Source organism: Lygodium microphyllum, chromosome 13 (assembly GCF_053477565.2).
Source record: "Lygodium microphyllum isolate KBCC chromosome 13, Lygodium_microphyllum_v1.1.10, whole genome shotgun sequence".
Taxonomy (NCBI): Eukaryota; Viridiplantae; Streptophyta; class Polypodiopsida; order Schizaeales; family Lygodiaceae; genus Lygodium; species Lygodium microphyllum.
This window is the reverse complement of record NC_141147.1, coordinates 30,858,704-30,873,211: the sequence shown is the minus strand read 5'-3', so window position 1 is coordinate 30,873,211 and position 14,508 is coordinate 30,858,704. Positions and strand designations below refer to the sequence as shown.

The 14,508-nt window shown below is 43.2% G+C and overlaps 1 protein-coding gene across 2 annotated transcripts in view; it reads right to left on the bottom strand.

The window, feature by feature from the left end:
• LOC148026468 (Protein kinase superfamily protein) overlaps window positions 1-14,508 on the bottom strand; it is a 155,987-nt gene that overhangs the window by 125,635 nt on the left and 15,844 nt on the right. For both annotated transcript variants that reach the window (XM_087690905.1, XM_087690906.1), the window contains exons 2-4: window positions 2,043-2,407; window positions 1,765-1,908; window positions 1,524-1,649 (exon numbers count right to left, since the gene is read on the bottom strand). In XM_087690905.1, coding sequence (XP_087547031.1) covers window positions 1,524-1,649; window positions 1,765-1,908; window positions 2,043-2,407 — 635 coding nt within the window. The remainder of the gene's footprint in view (window positions 1-1,523; window positions 1,650-1,764; window positions 1,909-2,042; window positions 2,408-14,508) is intronic.

Below are 14,508 nucleotides of genomic sequence, written 5' to 3'. Positions count from 1 at the left end.
CGAGTGAAATAGTGAGCTGCCCAACTGCCCACTAGAGCCTACTGAAAACGTGAGGGGTCCATTGGTAAGAGGAACCTAGCCCTAGTAAGACAAATATTCTCAACCTTTCTGATGCATAAAAGAAGCAAAAGATGGAAGGACATTCTTCAGAATAACAAGGCAAGGCATAATAGGGTAAGTGAACATCCTCAAACAAGATGATAACAATGCTCATCATTGCTAACCAGGGTGCCTCAGCTTTGTTAAACAAACTTGGGAAAACCTTGAAACAATAACAGACTAATAAAGATCTCACTTAATACTTCCAGGATTGCAAGAATGCATATGCTGCACTTAGCCCTTTTGGGATCAAAATGTTAGATACAAAAAGTATTTTGCAAACCCAGCCAAATTTTTTAATCTAAGGCCAAGCAACTACAAAATTTTCGCCCTTCACATTTTCACATGTGCACATTTTGTCACTTGGCAAGTTTTGGTTTTACTGGTAGCATGATCCTTTTCTTAGCGAGCACCACAGCACCTTGATTCTTCCTTTGACTTGATCTTTTGTCTTTGTACCATATGCTTGGAAACTATTGAGCAAAAGTACAGAAGCTAATAGAAATAGCAAGAATTAGTTTTTGACAACAGAATACAGTAGGACAACTAACCCAAGATTTATGCACCAATCACTAGTCCCCTGCAAGCAACACACAAGGACTACCCTTGCCCAACAATAGGACAAGTAGCCCATGCTACACAAAAGACAGCACACACAATAACATGCTACGCATGTATCTAAATACTAGGGCTACTCTTGCCCGAAGTAGGACAAATAGCCCAAATACCTTAACACAGATTTCACACCCTATTGAGTGTTGAAGATCCATGCAATACTGTGTATCAAAGACTTATTTTTCCCAATGAAGTTGCTCTGCTCTGCCCATTGTCTGCTACATGAGGGGGCTCTGTCCATGTCAGCCTGCATCAGCAAGTATCTAACAATCCAGGCCATGTAAGCAAAGAAACAAAGTGGTTTCTGGGCAACAGCTGAGGCTGGCTAGAGCCACTCTCCTGGATCCCAATCCAACTCATATGTATTCCATCATATGGACCAAGCAAACCATAGCAAATGAACACGCAAAAATGAAATCTGGCATTATAGAGACCAAAATTCCCATGGCACTGAGAGGCCAAGACTCCATGGCAGCTATACATCTTTCTCCTGAGAGCTACACATTTTCACTAAGTATTTTGGATAATGCAAAAGGGCACTAAGCTTCGCATGCAGAAGTCAAGATAATAGACTATATAAGGTTTCACCTTAAGCTCAATGTATCACTCCCACTTTACTATACTGGAATTACAGAGCTAGAAAAATCCTCATTACTAAACTCAATGTTTAATGTCTAGGAAAAGAAGCTAAGCTACAAAAAGCAAACAAGTTATCCAGCACCTGAATATCAAAATGTGACATAAGCCATACAATCTTTAACAGTTACTGCTTCTAGTAAAACTTTGAAAAATTAAGTAAACAAACATACTTGTCCCAGGCTAGCAGCTGCTATTGGTTGCTTCTCAAAGACCAGAAAAAGTGAATCTACTGATTCTCCTAACTCTCTCTCAATTAATGCCACAGCTTTTTCGGAGGAGAAAGCTGGGACACGATCCTACAAATAAAGATAGTGAAATGCATTAATGACATGTTCCTCAAAATAGCTGAAAACCAGCATACAACAACATATAGTGACATGCAGAAATCTCCACAATGAGATGCAAACATGCCTGTAGCTTTGCAAGCTCCTCCACAAATTCAGCTGGGAAAAGATCTGATCTTGTTGATGATAGTTGACCTAACTTAATGAAGGTGGGGCCTAGCTGTAGGATCCTTTCTCTCACCCAGCTAGCTGTCTTGCGCCTTCTAACTTTCTGTCCGAAAGAAAGAACCGAGTTAAGACTTGACTCATCTTGGAAATAGGTTAATCAATGCTTTAAATGATGTCTACTTCCTGAATAAAATGCCACATGATAAAAAAGTAATGCATAAATCTTAGAGACTTTGCCTGCTTTTCCTCGGAAAATCCACCCACAAATGTCCACTTTGCATCATCAAGATAGACTCGAGCTCTTAGAGTTAAAACAAAGCTCCAAACATCTATTGTTCTCTGTATATTGCTGTAATTTTCTTTGGACCAACTGAAATTCTCATCTGAGGGTAAGACTTTAAGATTGTCATCCCATGCAAGAGTTTGTGGAGAGACTTGAAAAGGTTTAAGCTGCTGCGGTCCTGAAAATCGAAGAGTTCGTTCTTTGCTGTTCTGATTCGTCACAGCCCCATTTGTTGGAGCAACAGATATGCTATTTGCCAGTGACTTACTCAAAGTTGTAGCTCTCAAGTTATCACCGCCAACTTTCTCTAGAGAATTCTCTGTAAACACACGACAGTTTCAACACAAGTGAAGAACTGCATTAAAGAACAAGAACACAAAATAATTGAAAACTTCAAAACATGTTTCCAACATGCAGAGAAACCTGCTGTGCCTTTATCAAATAGACAGATCATAATGCATACAACTGGAGACAAAACAGACCACCATCATGGATGTCAGAAAGGGATAGCTGCTCAAGATCCTGGATTGAGCAAGGAAGCCCACGATTCTCTGCTCAACAAGGTAAAGGGAGACTGGCTACATAGATGCATGGAGATCACTTGGAAAGGTACCCAAAACTGCAGGTTTTCATCCATCCAAGTGCCCAAGTCACAAAACACAATGCTAGGCAAAGGGAATGCAACAAGAGGCATGCTCTCCAGCAAGGTTTCACTTGGACAATGCCCTCATAGGGAAATTGTTCACTTGCCCAAGTGTTCTTTTATAATGGAAGACTGGATGGATGGAATTCATGGAATGCATGGCTACATATGAAAAGGGATGGAGATGTTGAAGACAATGCAAACAAGCCAAAATCTGAATGTGCCATGTGGTTCCCCCTCTCAAACCATGATATGAATGCGGAGCTGAAGTCGGTTAAGGTGTCGAGAACCTAATGCATAAGAAGGAGAAGAACCTCAGTTGATAGAGTCATGTTGGAGAATCAGTTACCACAGTAGCACAAATAGGTGTCTGAAGCTCAGCTTCAGCAAGGGAAGTCTCCAGCCAGCTGAACAAACAAGGCTCAACTAGCAAAGAATGTGGAGCCCCCAAGGAAAGGTCAAACAATGTGCCTCCAGCCTAGTCAAGATTCATGGATTCCTGCAATGTTAGTCCTTAACTGAAATGTAAGCCAAGCATGTGAGTACCAAAGAAGAGACCAGAACTTGCATAATAGTGCTTCATATTGAGATGCTTTGGTGCTAAGCTAAAGATGCAAAGAAAACCTAAGTGAGTATGTAATGGAAGAGAAGGAGTAAGTCCTAAGAGGTATTTAGCCTAAGGACAATTAGCCTATTTGGCCCAACTTGAGTAGTCTAAGTAGCTATGAAATGACTTAGCTAGACTAGCCTAAGGATGTGCTACTTTTACTTAGCCTCAAGAACCTAGAGGAATCTGGATACCGATCTAAGGGCAAGATCACAATCGAGCACATTCTTTGGCAAGTCTCCACCAAGGGAACTCATGTCTAGTGGGTGAAGCTGCACAGACCATGGATGCATCACAAGTTCTTGTAAGGGTGAGTAGATGGCCTTGGTGGCCCAAGTCCATATGAGGTCTAGCAAACTAGTCAGCCATGGTACATGCCTTCAAGGGTCATGGAAGGCACTGATTGAGGGGCCTATCCACAAACTAGATTGCCCAAGGTTCACCATTGGGTCATTCGGCACTAGGAGTAGGTAGGATGGGAGAAGGTGCAAAAGCAAGACCTCTGGGCATCCTAAGGGTATTAGCTTGGCCATCCATGGGCGTGCTCAAGGTCTAAAAGCAATTGCCTTGGAACGACACTCCTTGTCCATATAACCGAAGTGCTAGCAATGAGTTCAATATCTATTCTTTTTAGGAACATTGGTTTAGAAGATGGGGTTCTATCTGATGAAAGGGGAAGTAACAAGGAAGATAAAGAAGTATTCTTGTGGACTTAATCATGCAACCGTGCATAAAGCTAACACTAGAACTCATAGAGGGTTACAAATAGGGAAACGACATGAGTTGTGAAGTTTGATATGCTAAAGCAAGTCTCATCGCTCAAGGAATTATTGGCCGTTATAGTGGAGTACACCGGAGAGAGAACCCCTAGCATAAAACAAGCGAAATCTATGACAATCCACAATTTTCCCTACTTAACCATGACTCTTATCCTCAAGAGCACATAGTACATGCCATCGATTCTCGTGCAAAATATGCCACATGTCATGCTGCTTGCTACAAGAGCAAATTCCACGCACATTCCAAGTGATGATGTGCATATTCAGCAAAAGAAATAAAACTAGATTCCTGGTGTCACGGGGACATGAAATTTTGAGATGCTTTAATCTTGCTAGTAACAGTTGATTAAGTAACTAATCAAATGTGCAAGGTTGTTTAGCACGTGATGCACATGGCATTTATTTCATGGGAGCAGGCCAAGGACCCCAAGGATGCAGTGGGTGTTAAAGGCAAAAGTTGTGTTAAGTTATGCCAACTGGGTTTTGGTGGTCAGTTGGTGCCAGGTTGGACCCTAGGACAATTGTTTGGCCATTAAGTGTCAGTGGTGACACTAGGGACTAGCATTAATTAATTAATTAATGCTAGTCTAAGGGTCAACAGAGGTTGGGAACCACTCCAAGTTGCAAATGGCCTAGCCAATTTCATTCCAGATGGGGATGTTTAATTTTGGGCAGGGTCAAAAGGGATGAAATTAATTTTCAGAATTAATTAATTCTGAAAAATTAATTTAATGATTGAAAATGCATTAGGAAGGCTGCCACTTGGCAAAACTTTCCCATGCAACTAGGGAGAAGGCTGTTGGAGGGTGGTGGAAGCTGAATGGCAGCCATTCGGAGCTTGGTGGAGGGAGAGGAGGTGATCAGATTTGGCTCTGAGAGGCGACGACGACTGATCGCGCGCCGCAACAGGACAGGGGGCAGCAGGTTTTCTCTTCCGCCTCAAGAGAGGCGGCGGTAGGAGAGGATGGCTCACCAGTCGAGCTAGTGTTTTACCCCCCTTTTGAAGCTAATGGTGCCATCAGATTTGTCATCAGAGCTACGAATCAAAAGATACATTTCAGCTGATTTTCTCTCTTTCTATACCATTCTCTCATCTCCTCCAGTCTATGCTCAAGTATTCTCAGCAATTTTCAGCCATGGGTAGCAGAGTACAGCCAAATTTGGTGGACAGCAGAGAGTTTACTACTGTAAACCCTAAATTACAGCAGTAATTAGGGTTTAGCAGCCACCTTGGGACCCGTGCCATCAGTCAAAGGCAATGTACACTGAAATCAGCACCGAAAATTCGTGGAATTGTGAGGATTTCAGATGCCAACCCATCTATTGTGAATTTGGGGCAGCATTTGACCAGTTGGGATTCCATTAGAGCAAGTCGGGGTTCCATTAGAGCAAGTCCTGGGTGAAAATCAAGGGGCAATTTGCCCGAATGCTTTGCTGATTATTGGAACAGCAAGGGGCTTTTGAATCAGCCAAGGAGATTGTGAAATCTCGGCTTGTAATTTATCCATCAGCAATTGAAATTAAAGAAATCCCAAAAGGAGCACCAATTTTGGGGCCAACAGGGTGTCCACTGTCCAAGTTTATGAAGGTAAAGTGAGCATTTCAGTTTATGTTCATTTGCTAATTGCTGTAATTAAGTGCTTAATCAGGTTAAACCACCCTATCCAAGAAGGAAGGCTGGTTTCACCTGGCTGATTTTGCCTCAATTTCACTTTTTCTACTAAAATGTCAAGGGCTTCCTCATCATGGAAATCAGCTAGTACTACAAATGAATTCAGACCTTGGTGCTCAGATATAGGGGTAGAAGGAGTATCCCCCGTCTTAGAAGCGGATCATGGATAACAACGATCCCAAGGGGTAATGACCATACCTCTTATATCAAAAACAAGTCTAGCAAGTGGATCCTTTGAGCGATCGGCCAATACCTTCCTAGTGGCAAACTTCTAGAGAGCAGCAGAAACCATTTCATTAGCAGCACGTGCAGAAGACAGATTATCCTTTCTCCACATATATGTAACCAACCTTTTGTATATCAACTGTCACCAAGACATATTGGCTCAATGATTCAAACTAATTTGATGCTCATATACTCTAAAAGGCAAGTTGTATTATTTGAGTGTTTCAAAGTACAATTACATGTTTATCTTTCTATTCAAGGGTGACCAATGGCCACAATGCCCTATAATCATACTTGGATTGTTATCGATGAGATGCTCAAGAGAAATTCTCGTCGAGTAGTCAAATTGACCAAAAATCCCAAATGACTAAGATTTTTTCACTCGGGTAGTCACGTTGACTAGAAGTCCATATAATGAGTGGTTTCAAAAAGTGAAACTAAATGGGTGTTGATATTCAGTCAAAATACTTGTTGGAATGGATCTCCTAAAAGATGGAGGCAAAACTTATCTATTGGAAAACACAAGCGTGGCCCTTTCATGTATGCCTCAAAGTAGCCCAGGCCATCGTGCTACCCACACTTACCTACTTTTTACCACTTTTTCCTTCAAACACCACTTCTTTGAATGCTCTTACCAAACATATCTGTCTTATGTTGTGGAAAAAGGACTCTTTGCATGTAGGTATCTCTTGGATTTCTTGGAGCCATGTCTGCACCCTAAAAAGCATGGGTGGTGGGCCGATTTTCGATGTACAGACCCATATGGGTACGAAGAGCAATGCCCACATGGGATTTAAGTGCCCTTGCCTCGGGACTCCACATTAATGCATCTAAATCGGCCCTGATCAGTTGCACTGAGAGTGATCTCCAAGCCTTGGGCTATAGCAAGGTGAGGTGGTGCTTAAAGGCTCTATTTTCAAGCATTTGGGCTATCCTTTAGGGGTGCAGGTTTCACATAAAGTGCTAATGGATTGGATCCCCTTGGGCATTATGGATAAGTTTGTGTATTGGATCACAAGCTTGGCCTTTCCACATAAGATCAAAAATAGCATAGAAAATCATGATACTGATGGTTTCATATTAACTTCCCTTGATCCCTTGGCCGAAGTCTCATTTACAACTAATTACTCAACCCATCTAGATTTTGCTTTGGAAAAAAGATTCTACATAGATAGGTATCTCCTAGATCTCCTAGCACCATGTTTGCACTCCCAAAGAATGGGCAATGGGGTTGTTCTGGACTTGGAGACACATATGATTGCTCTCTGTTTGGTCATTGTTCTAGGCTTTGTGCAACCCCTCATGCTTTGCCTTGCTAGAGACGAAGACAGGTCTCCTTACACTCCTCATCATACCAACTACTTTGTCGGGCATTCTTGCTTGGAAGGGTGAAATGGGGGCATTGCGCAGGGAAAATACACGGCAACTGAGGTGTGAAGTGCTTCAGCAAGCTATGCCATAAACTCCTCGGAGGGTACATGGGGATTCATCTCCTACAAGCTCCAATAAAGATGATCTGAGTAGGTACTCGCTATCAATTTGGTAAAGTGGTATCTAGGGAATCTCAAGTGGCTGCTCTTTGGAGAGATCACGTCATGTCTACCGGTGATGGTAAGCTATAGGTAGGCATGGTCAGCCACCATTGCTAGTGGACAAGGGGACACTCTAAAAGACTGTATGTCAAGGATGAGGGATAAGGTTCTTAAGAGATAATCCATCGTGCTCACTCTTAGCCTCTTTATAAATCCTCCAAAAGGGTCTACTACACTTTTGGATGCATGCTTATGTGGAAAGCATGTGGGAGCATCTAATCCAAACCATCTATCCAAGCCGTTAAGAATGGCTAATCCATGTGCACCTCCCAAGGCTAGGAGGTGGTCACCATTGTCTATGCACTTGGCTATCTCATGTGATGTCCCAACCAAGCCCCATCTCCTCTAGTTCTATCTCACTATACATGTGGTCCTTGCTCTCGAAGAAGGGAACATGTCTTTGTGTTATGCGAGCATTGAAGTCCCCCGGCAACACGACATCTTCAATCTGGAATAATGCATAATATCTTCATATAGTGGTAAATATTGCGACTCTCCTCCCCTACATTGCATATGGGAAATTCGCTAGAGCAAAGTAGCACACTGCTATGTATGAATCACAAGGGCAACCTGTATGTATCCGAATCCACATGAAGCGAGTCTCCTCAACCCTTCACATGACCTGCACCATATGCTATAGCTCCTTGTAGAGTACAACCACTCCTCCAAACCCTTTGGTCCCCCCCTTGTGATCGGCAAGCTCTAGAGTGGCATGTTGTCTCCCATCTATAGCCTCTAATCTCTAGCAATTGCATGCCCAAACTCTGGTGTATCTCTATGTACAAGATGATGTCTTTGCCAGTGAAGGTCTCCTTGAATAGCCCTATGTCAATCCTGATGGCTCCATTACAATTCCACACTACAAACTTCAAGTATGTCTCATAGGCTATGCCCCATCATTGGCGTCTATCTGTGATAGTGATGCGTCTATCTTTGTATATTGTCCATTTGCCCGCTTTGCAGGCCTCCATAATTTGTGGCATGCATTCCCTGCGGTGGGCCACTTGGGCAAGTGTGAGATCTGTCAGAAGTGGAGCAGCAATGGAAGCGTAAACATATGCTGTAATAAACTACTGAAACACAAGCCAAAAGAGAAAGGGAAAGAAAGAAAACTAAAGAACACAATACAAATGAGAACTCAGATGTATGCTCGGGAAATGGAATCCATATATCCAACACGAGATAGTCACATACAGCAGTGAGTCACTAGCTTCGTGGGCACCAACACTGTCTCCTCTCTCCAAGCAGTCTCCACACGTGTGATGGCAGATGAGTCACTAAGTGAGGAGGAAGAGCCTGAATAAATAGGCAAAAAATATGTCCTCAATATGATCAGGTCGGCCAGCAATAAATGCCCAATATGATCATAAAATGACACAAATAAAAATGCCTAAAATATCCTAAATAATGTGCCCAGCCTCTGCATGCACAAACTCACACATGAGCTCACATATCTGCTAACACCATCTCTTAGATCATGGGTGATCTGATACAACACAAAGGTACAATGAGAATGAATCGTAAACCATAGAACCACCAAGTAGAACCACGGATACTCAAGCAGTGGGTGATCAAGCCACCACCAAGGTGCGAACCATGTGTAGTATTATTCCATCAATAGAAAAGAAAAGGAAAGGGAAGGAGAACCAGATCTAATAGAACCATGTACAAAAGTGTGGTGGGGACTATGGGATGTAGGTGATCTCAAGATCTGCACATGATCTCAACTATGATGCGGTCCCTAGCTGCTTCACTGATATGCCTGGTGGTGAGTCTACGATGTCTTGTGATAATGGCTCTAATCCAACTATGATGTGGCCTCCTCGCACGTGGTCCTAGCAGACGCAGTCGTCGTGCTCGATGAAGGGAAGTGGCTCTATCCAATGTGACACCACAGTGTGGCCTGTAAGGTGTCTGGGGGGGTGGCTCTGTCTCTGCTAGGTTGGTAGTGTCAGTAGGGTCGGCTCTGTAGAAGAAGTCTGTCACTGCTCTCTATGTGTATCCCTCTGGGTGAGCTGGTCTCCTGTCTCAAAGTAGTGCAGTTCGGTGCCTCTCGAGCTCCAGGAGGAAAAGACTAGGCATCTCTGGTTCTCGTACTCCATGACGCGACGAAGGGGTCCAAATGCATCACCGACGAGGCAGTGGTACCGTCCTCATATGTAATAGTATACTGTGCATATGTATATGTAGTGCTCCTCCGTCTAAGGCTCTCGACCATAGAGCTGGCAAGTTCTATCCTTTGCTAGGGTATTTGTCCATCTACCTATCTCCATCTGAAGCCTATGTGAGGAGGTGCGAATCTATGCGATAGCAACCCGTACACTATGGGACAGATGGGTGTCCATATATGTTGGCCGAATAGTGAAACCATCATCAGAGAGACACAAGAAATGACTCTTGTAGAACTCCATCCTCGATCCTAGAGGGAGTGGTGGATGGATCCATGTCCTTGCTGTCTCAATGCTCAAGATATCAGCTCTGATTACCTGGTTCAACTCTGATCGACTGAGAGAAAGTGTAGGGTAGTCAAGGCTATAATCCAAAGGTGGAAGACGGCGGTCAATATCCAAACCATGTAGGCTCATCCAAATAGCCATCTATGAAAACCAACAATTCTTCTCGCCTCTCCTGCTGCTAGTTGTCTAGATGAGGTTAGTGCCAATCTAGAGTATCTATGGAGTGGAAGTTCCCATAGTCTGTGCCAAAAGGTCACTGCCCTAAAGAGTACCTCCGTAACTATAGGTGTTCCCTCTAGCTCTGCTCTGACAATGGGATGTGGAGTGGAGGGCTTACTCCTAATCATGCGTGCTATCATCATGATCAATGGCCTTTCCATGCTATTCCAACCATCATAATAATCCCTCTCTACTCCAATCTGATCAGTGAGTGGGCTAAGACGCATGTGGTACAAGCTCCAACCCCATACCTCTGCTCCATATAGTAATGTAGGTGTGACTAGGGTGTCAAACAACCAGAGTTTGATGCAGGGCTCCTGGAACTATATGTGAGCACATTGACTCTCGAGTGCCCCTAGTGCTACATATCCATGTGCCAAACGTGCCTCTGATGCCCCTCTCAACAAAAAAACGTGGGCCAGAGAAAGTGACTCCCAAATAGACATATTCCCTCACATGCTCCAATATGTCTCCCCCAAATGTGAACCGGTACATAGATCTAGTCACCATACTCCTGAAGTATTGAAAACCATGGTTTTGGTCTTCCCAAGGTTCACTGTGAGGTCTTTATCTCTACAGAAGATGTGCAAAGCATCTAGATGGCACTGCAATCCCTCCGGTGAATCTGAAATGAGAACGATATCATCTACATACAGTAATATCGGTATCAGGAACCCTGCCAGGCAAGCTCCTCCTCCTCGGTCTATGTAATCAGACACTTCATCTATGTATAGACCAAACAATGTGAGTGAAAGTGGACATCCTTGTTTCACTCCTATGGTACTGTCAATCTTCTCTGATAGCCCACCAGGTGCTCGTACATGACCTTTCACTGCCTCATATAATGCATAGACACCCCATCGTATACCCTCTGGTACTCCAATGTCCTGCAATCTCTACATGATGCATATACAAGGCAGTGTATCAAAAGCTTTGGGAAAGTCTACAAAGCAACAATAGATCCTCTTGTCTTGGGCTCGACCCTCCTCAATAATGGCTCTAAGTGTGAGAATATGGTCCAGCGTGGTATATCCTTGTCTGAAACTTGCCTGTCCTTGTGCTCTCTTGCCTTGCATTTCAGCCCACTCACTGAGTTCATGCTCCAATATAGATCCATATATGTTGGCCAAAGTATGACCGATCATAATAGTCTTGTAGTTGCTAGGAATCAGAGGATCACCATTTTTAAATAGCAGGATTATAGTATTGTCTGACCAACTCATAGGGAAACCTTCACATATTGCTCTATTGAACATATGTGCGAATATGGGTGCTAATATGTCACAAGCATGTGAGAAATGTTCTGCTACTAGTCCATCTTCATCCTGTGCCCTCCCATTTTGTAATCTATAAATTGCATCCCTAACCATTTTCCATGTGAAGAATTACCATTGTGTTGGTCTACAAGCTTGTGAGGGCTGCATAGGTGGTTGTCCTGGCAGGTTATACAGTTGTCTCCCATAGTCAAGCCACGCATCTGGTGATATAATCTGTATGGGGGGCTGTCTTTCATTAAACATCTTCCATGCGCTTTTGCTATCCCGCCCCAAAAAAAGCTGATATATCTCTCCTTCTACTTTCGCTAAGTAGTCTCGTTTCTTCTTCTGCACAAGGCGTTTGAAGAACGCCTTTGCTTGGCGATGTGTCTAAGTGCCTAGCTCCACTCCCCTCTGTAGGTGAGCTCGTGTGACTCTACACTCATCATCATACCAGATATTTTGGGGAGTAGTAGATCGTGTGGGTCTACATCGAGGCAAGGTGTGTGGGAATGCATACATGGCTGATTCATGTATGGCCTCTGTTAAATCCCTTGTACATTCTTCCAACGATCTACTTAAGTCCAATGTATGTAAACTGGTCTGCAGAGAACCACTGTAGATGTGTGAGGTGTCTTCTATAAAGTAGTACTTGGAATGTTTAGGGAGGCATGGTGTTTCATGTTTCATATGTACACAAGAGAGCATGAGTGTCAAAATAGCATGATCTGCTGCTATGCCAATTGGTCTCTTAGATATCTTAAAATTTTTGGATATCCGGTATCAATATTGATGAGCCTATCAAGTAGTCCACAATACTTGCCCCTCCTTTGTGATTCCAACATGTCAATTTGTCATATCCTGGCCATTGTGGCAGACCATTAAAGATGGCTAGTCTATGTGCACTTCCCAAAGTCAATAGGTGTGTTCCATAGGTACTCACTTCTTTATCCTGGGCTCTCCTGCGTAGGCCTATTTCATCTATGTCAATCTCTTTGAACATGGCATTATCATGCTTATAGAAGTCACTATGTCTATCTCCGGTGCGTGCATTGAAATCTCCTACTAATAATATGTCCCCAATGCTAGCATATCTCATGATATCCTCATAAAGTACATCAAAGGGTGATCCATCTCATGTGGCATAGGTAGAATTTGCAGGAGGAAAGTAGCATATTGTGATGAATATATCCCGTGGTCTTCCTACACGTATCCTAATCCATAAGTATTGTGCATCATCATCTCTTTTCATTACTTGCACTATCCCTTTGAGGTCTTCCCGGTATAGTATGGCCACACCTCCAAAACCCCTAGTGCTTCCTGGTTTTCTAGCTGTTGGACGAAATGCACTTTCCTACCTGTATCCCCGCACGTCTGGTAGTTGGCTGCCTTTACATTGGTGTGTTTCTGTGTATATTGCTATATCTATGTTTCGGAAGCTATCTTCAAAGTAACCAACATCCAAGCGTAGGGCTCCATTACAATTCCATATTGACATCCAAAGTGTCTCATAGGCCTCATACCGTCATGAAGTCCTTTTGTCAGTGATGATGACTCGTCCATCCCTATAGAAAACACACTTTCCCTCTTTGCGAGCCTCCAATACCTTGAGCATGTGTTCTCTGCGATGCACTATTTGTGTTGGGGTAAGGTCCTCATCCAAATAAATTTTCTCACCCTTGGGGGCTCTCCTCTTGGAGAGGAACGCCTTTTTTTTCTCTATGTCTCCAAAGCGAGGAATTAGAGCCTTGGACTTAGAGTCCTCTTTCTCCACTCTCCAAGCACTGACGATAGGTACGTCAAAAGCCCCAATTTTGTCAGCAAGTGTCTTAGCATCTTCCTGTGGGCTGCTCTTCTTCTCCCATCCTACTACCCGTACATGTAAAACCCTTGCCCGTCTCCTAGCCTCTTCCTCCAAGGTAGCATTCATTACTTTAGTTCCCTTATTCCTTTTTACTACCTCAATCCATGGGCTGGCTTCTTCTATCTGCTTCTGTGTTGTCTTTGCTACTTCTACCCATGAGTGAACCTCCCTTTCACATGCCTTCAAAGCCTCTTTCTCTTTTTGTAATTCTTCTTGCACGTTCATTTCTTTTTTCTTAAATGTATTCAGTTCTTCCCTCAGTTGTAAGATTTCAGATTTGTAGGCATCTACAACATTCAGCATTTCAGTTTGCAACGTGTGCATCTTGGACAGCATTTGCGCGTGTAAGTCATTCTTAATCTTTACGTGCATGTCTTGCATTTCTACCCTCTGATTTACCATCAGTTCGGCTTTGACCTACTCTCGTATTTCTTTCTCCAATTCTTGTCTCATAGTTCGTAGTTCAGAACGAATCATGAGATGAATTTCTTCGTATTTCTTTTCATTCATAGTGCATGAGGTCTTTCCATGCCTATCAGATGCTGGGGAGACGGTCCAATCACGGACCCTACTGCCATACGTCTTGTACCGTGCGTTCTTAGAAGGGGTGTTGAACATTGCTTCCATGGACGGTTGTGTTAGTTCTTGATCAGATTCGTCTCCCAGATATTCATTTTCCACGGTTTAATGCTTGCATTTGTCTACATTATCCATCTCTCACACACTGTGTGCAAAGCCACTCAACTTGTACTTTGTACTGTCAAATCAGAGCAATTTCTATGATTCCTGCAAATTTCCAAGGTTTCCCGAACCCCTCACTAAATTTTTGTAAGCCCAGTAATCTTTTACGAGCCCAAATGCTTTCACACTGTTTACAGTCACTGCAAAAATACAGATTCTAGCCCCAGTCTGTAATATTCCTGCTGAAGAATATTACATACACGCGTGAGTCTCATGTAATGACGATGCTGACATTGAAATTAGGGACGGTGCGATTATACACGACGTATCATGGTTGGCAGAAACAAGTCCAAAGAAAAAGAAACCGAATATCCTCGTATGAACCTCCTCTTGGGATGAGGTCAAGAGGATAAGGATATAATTATG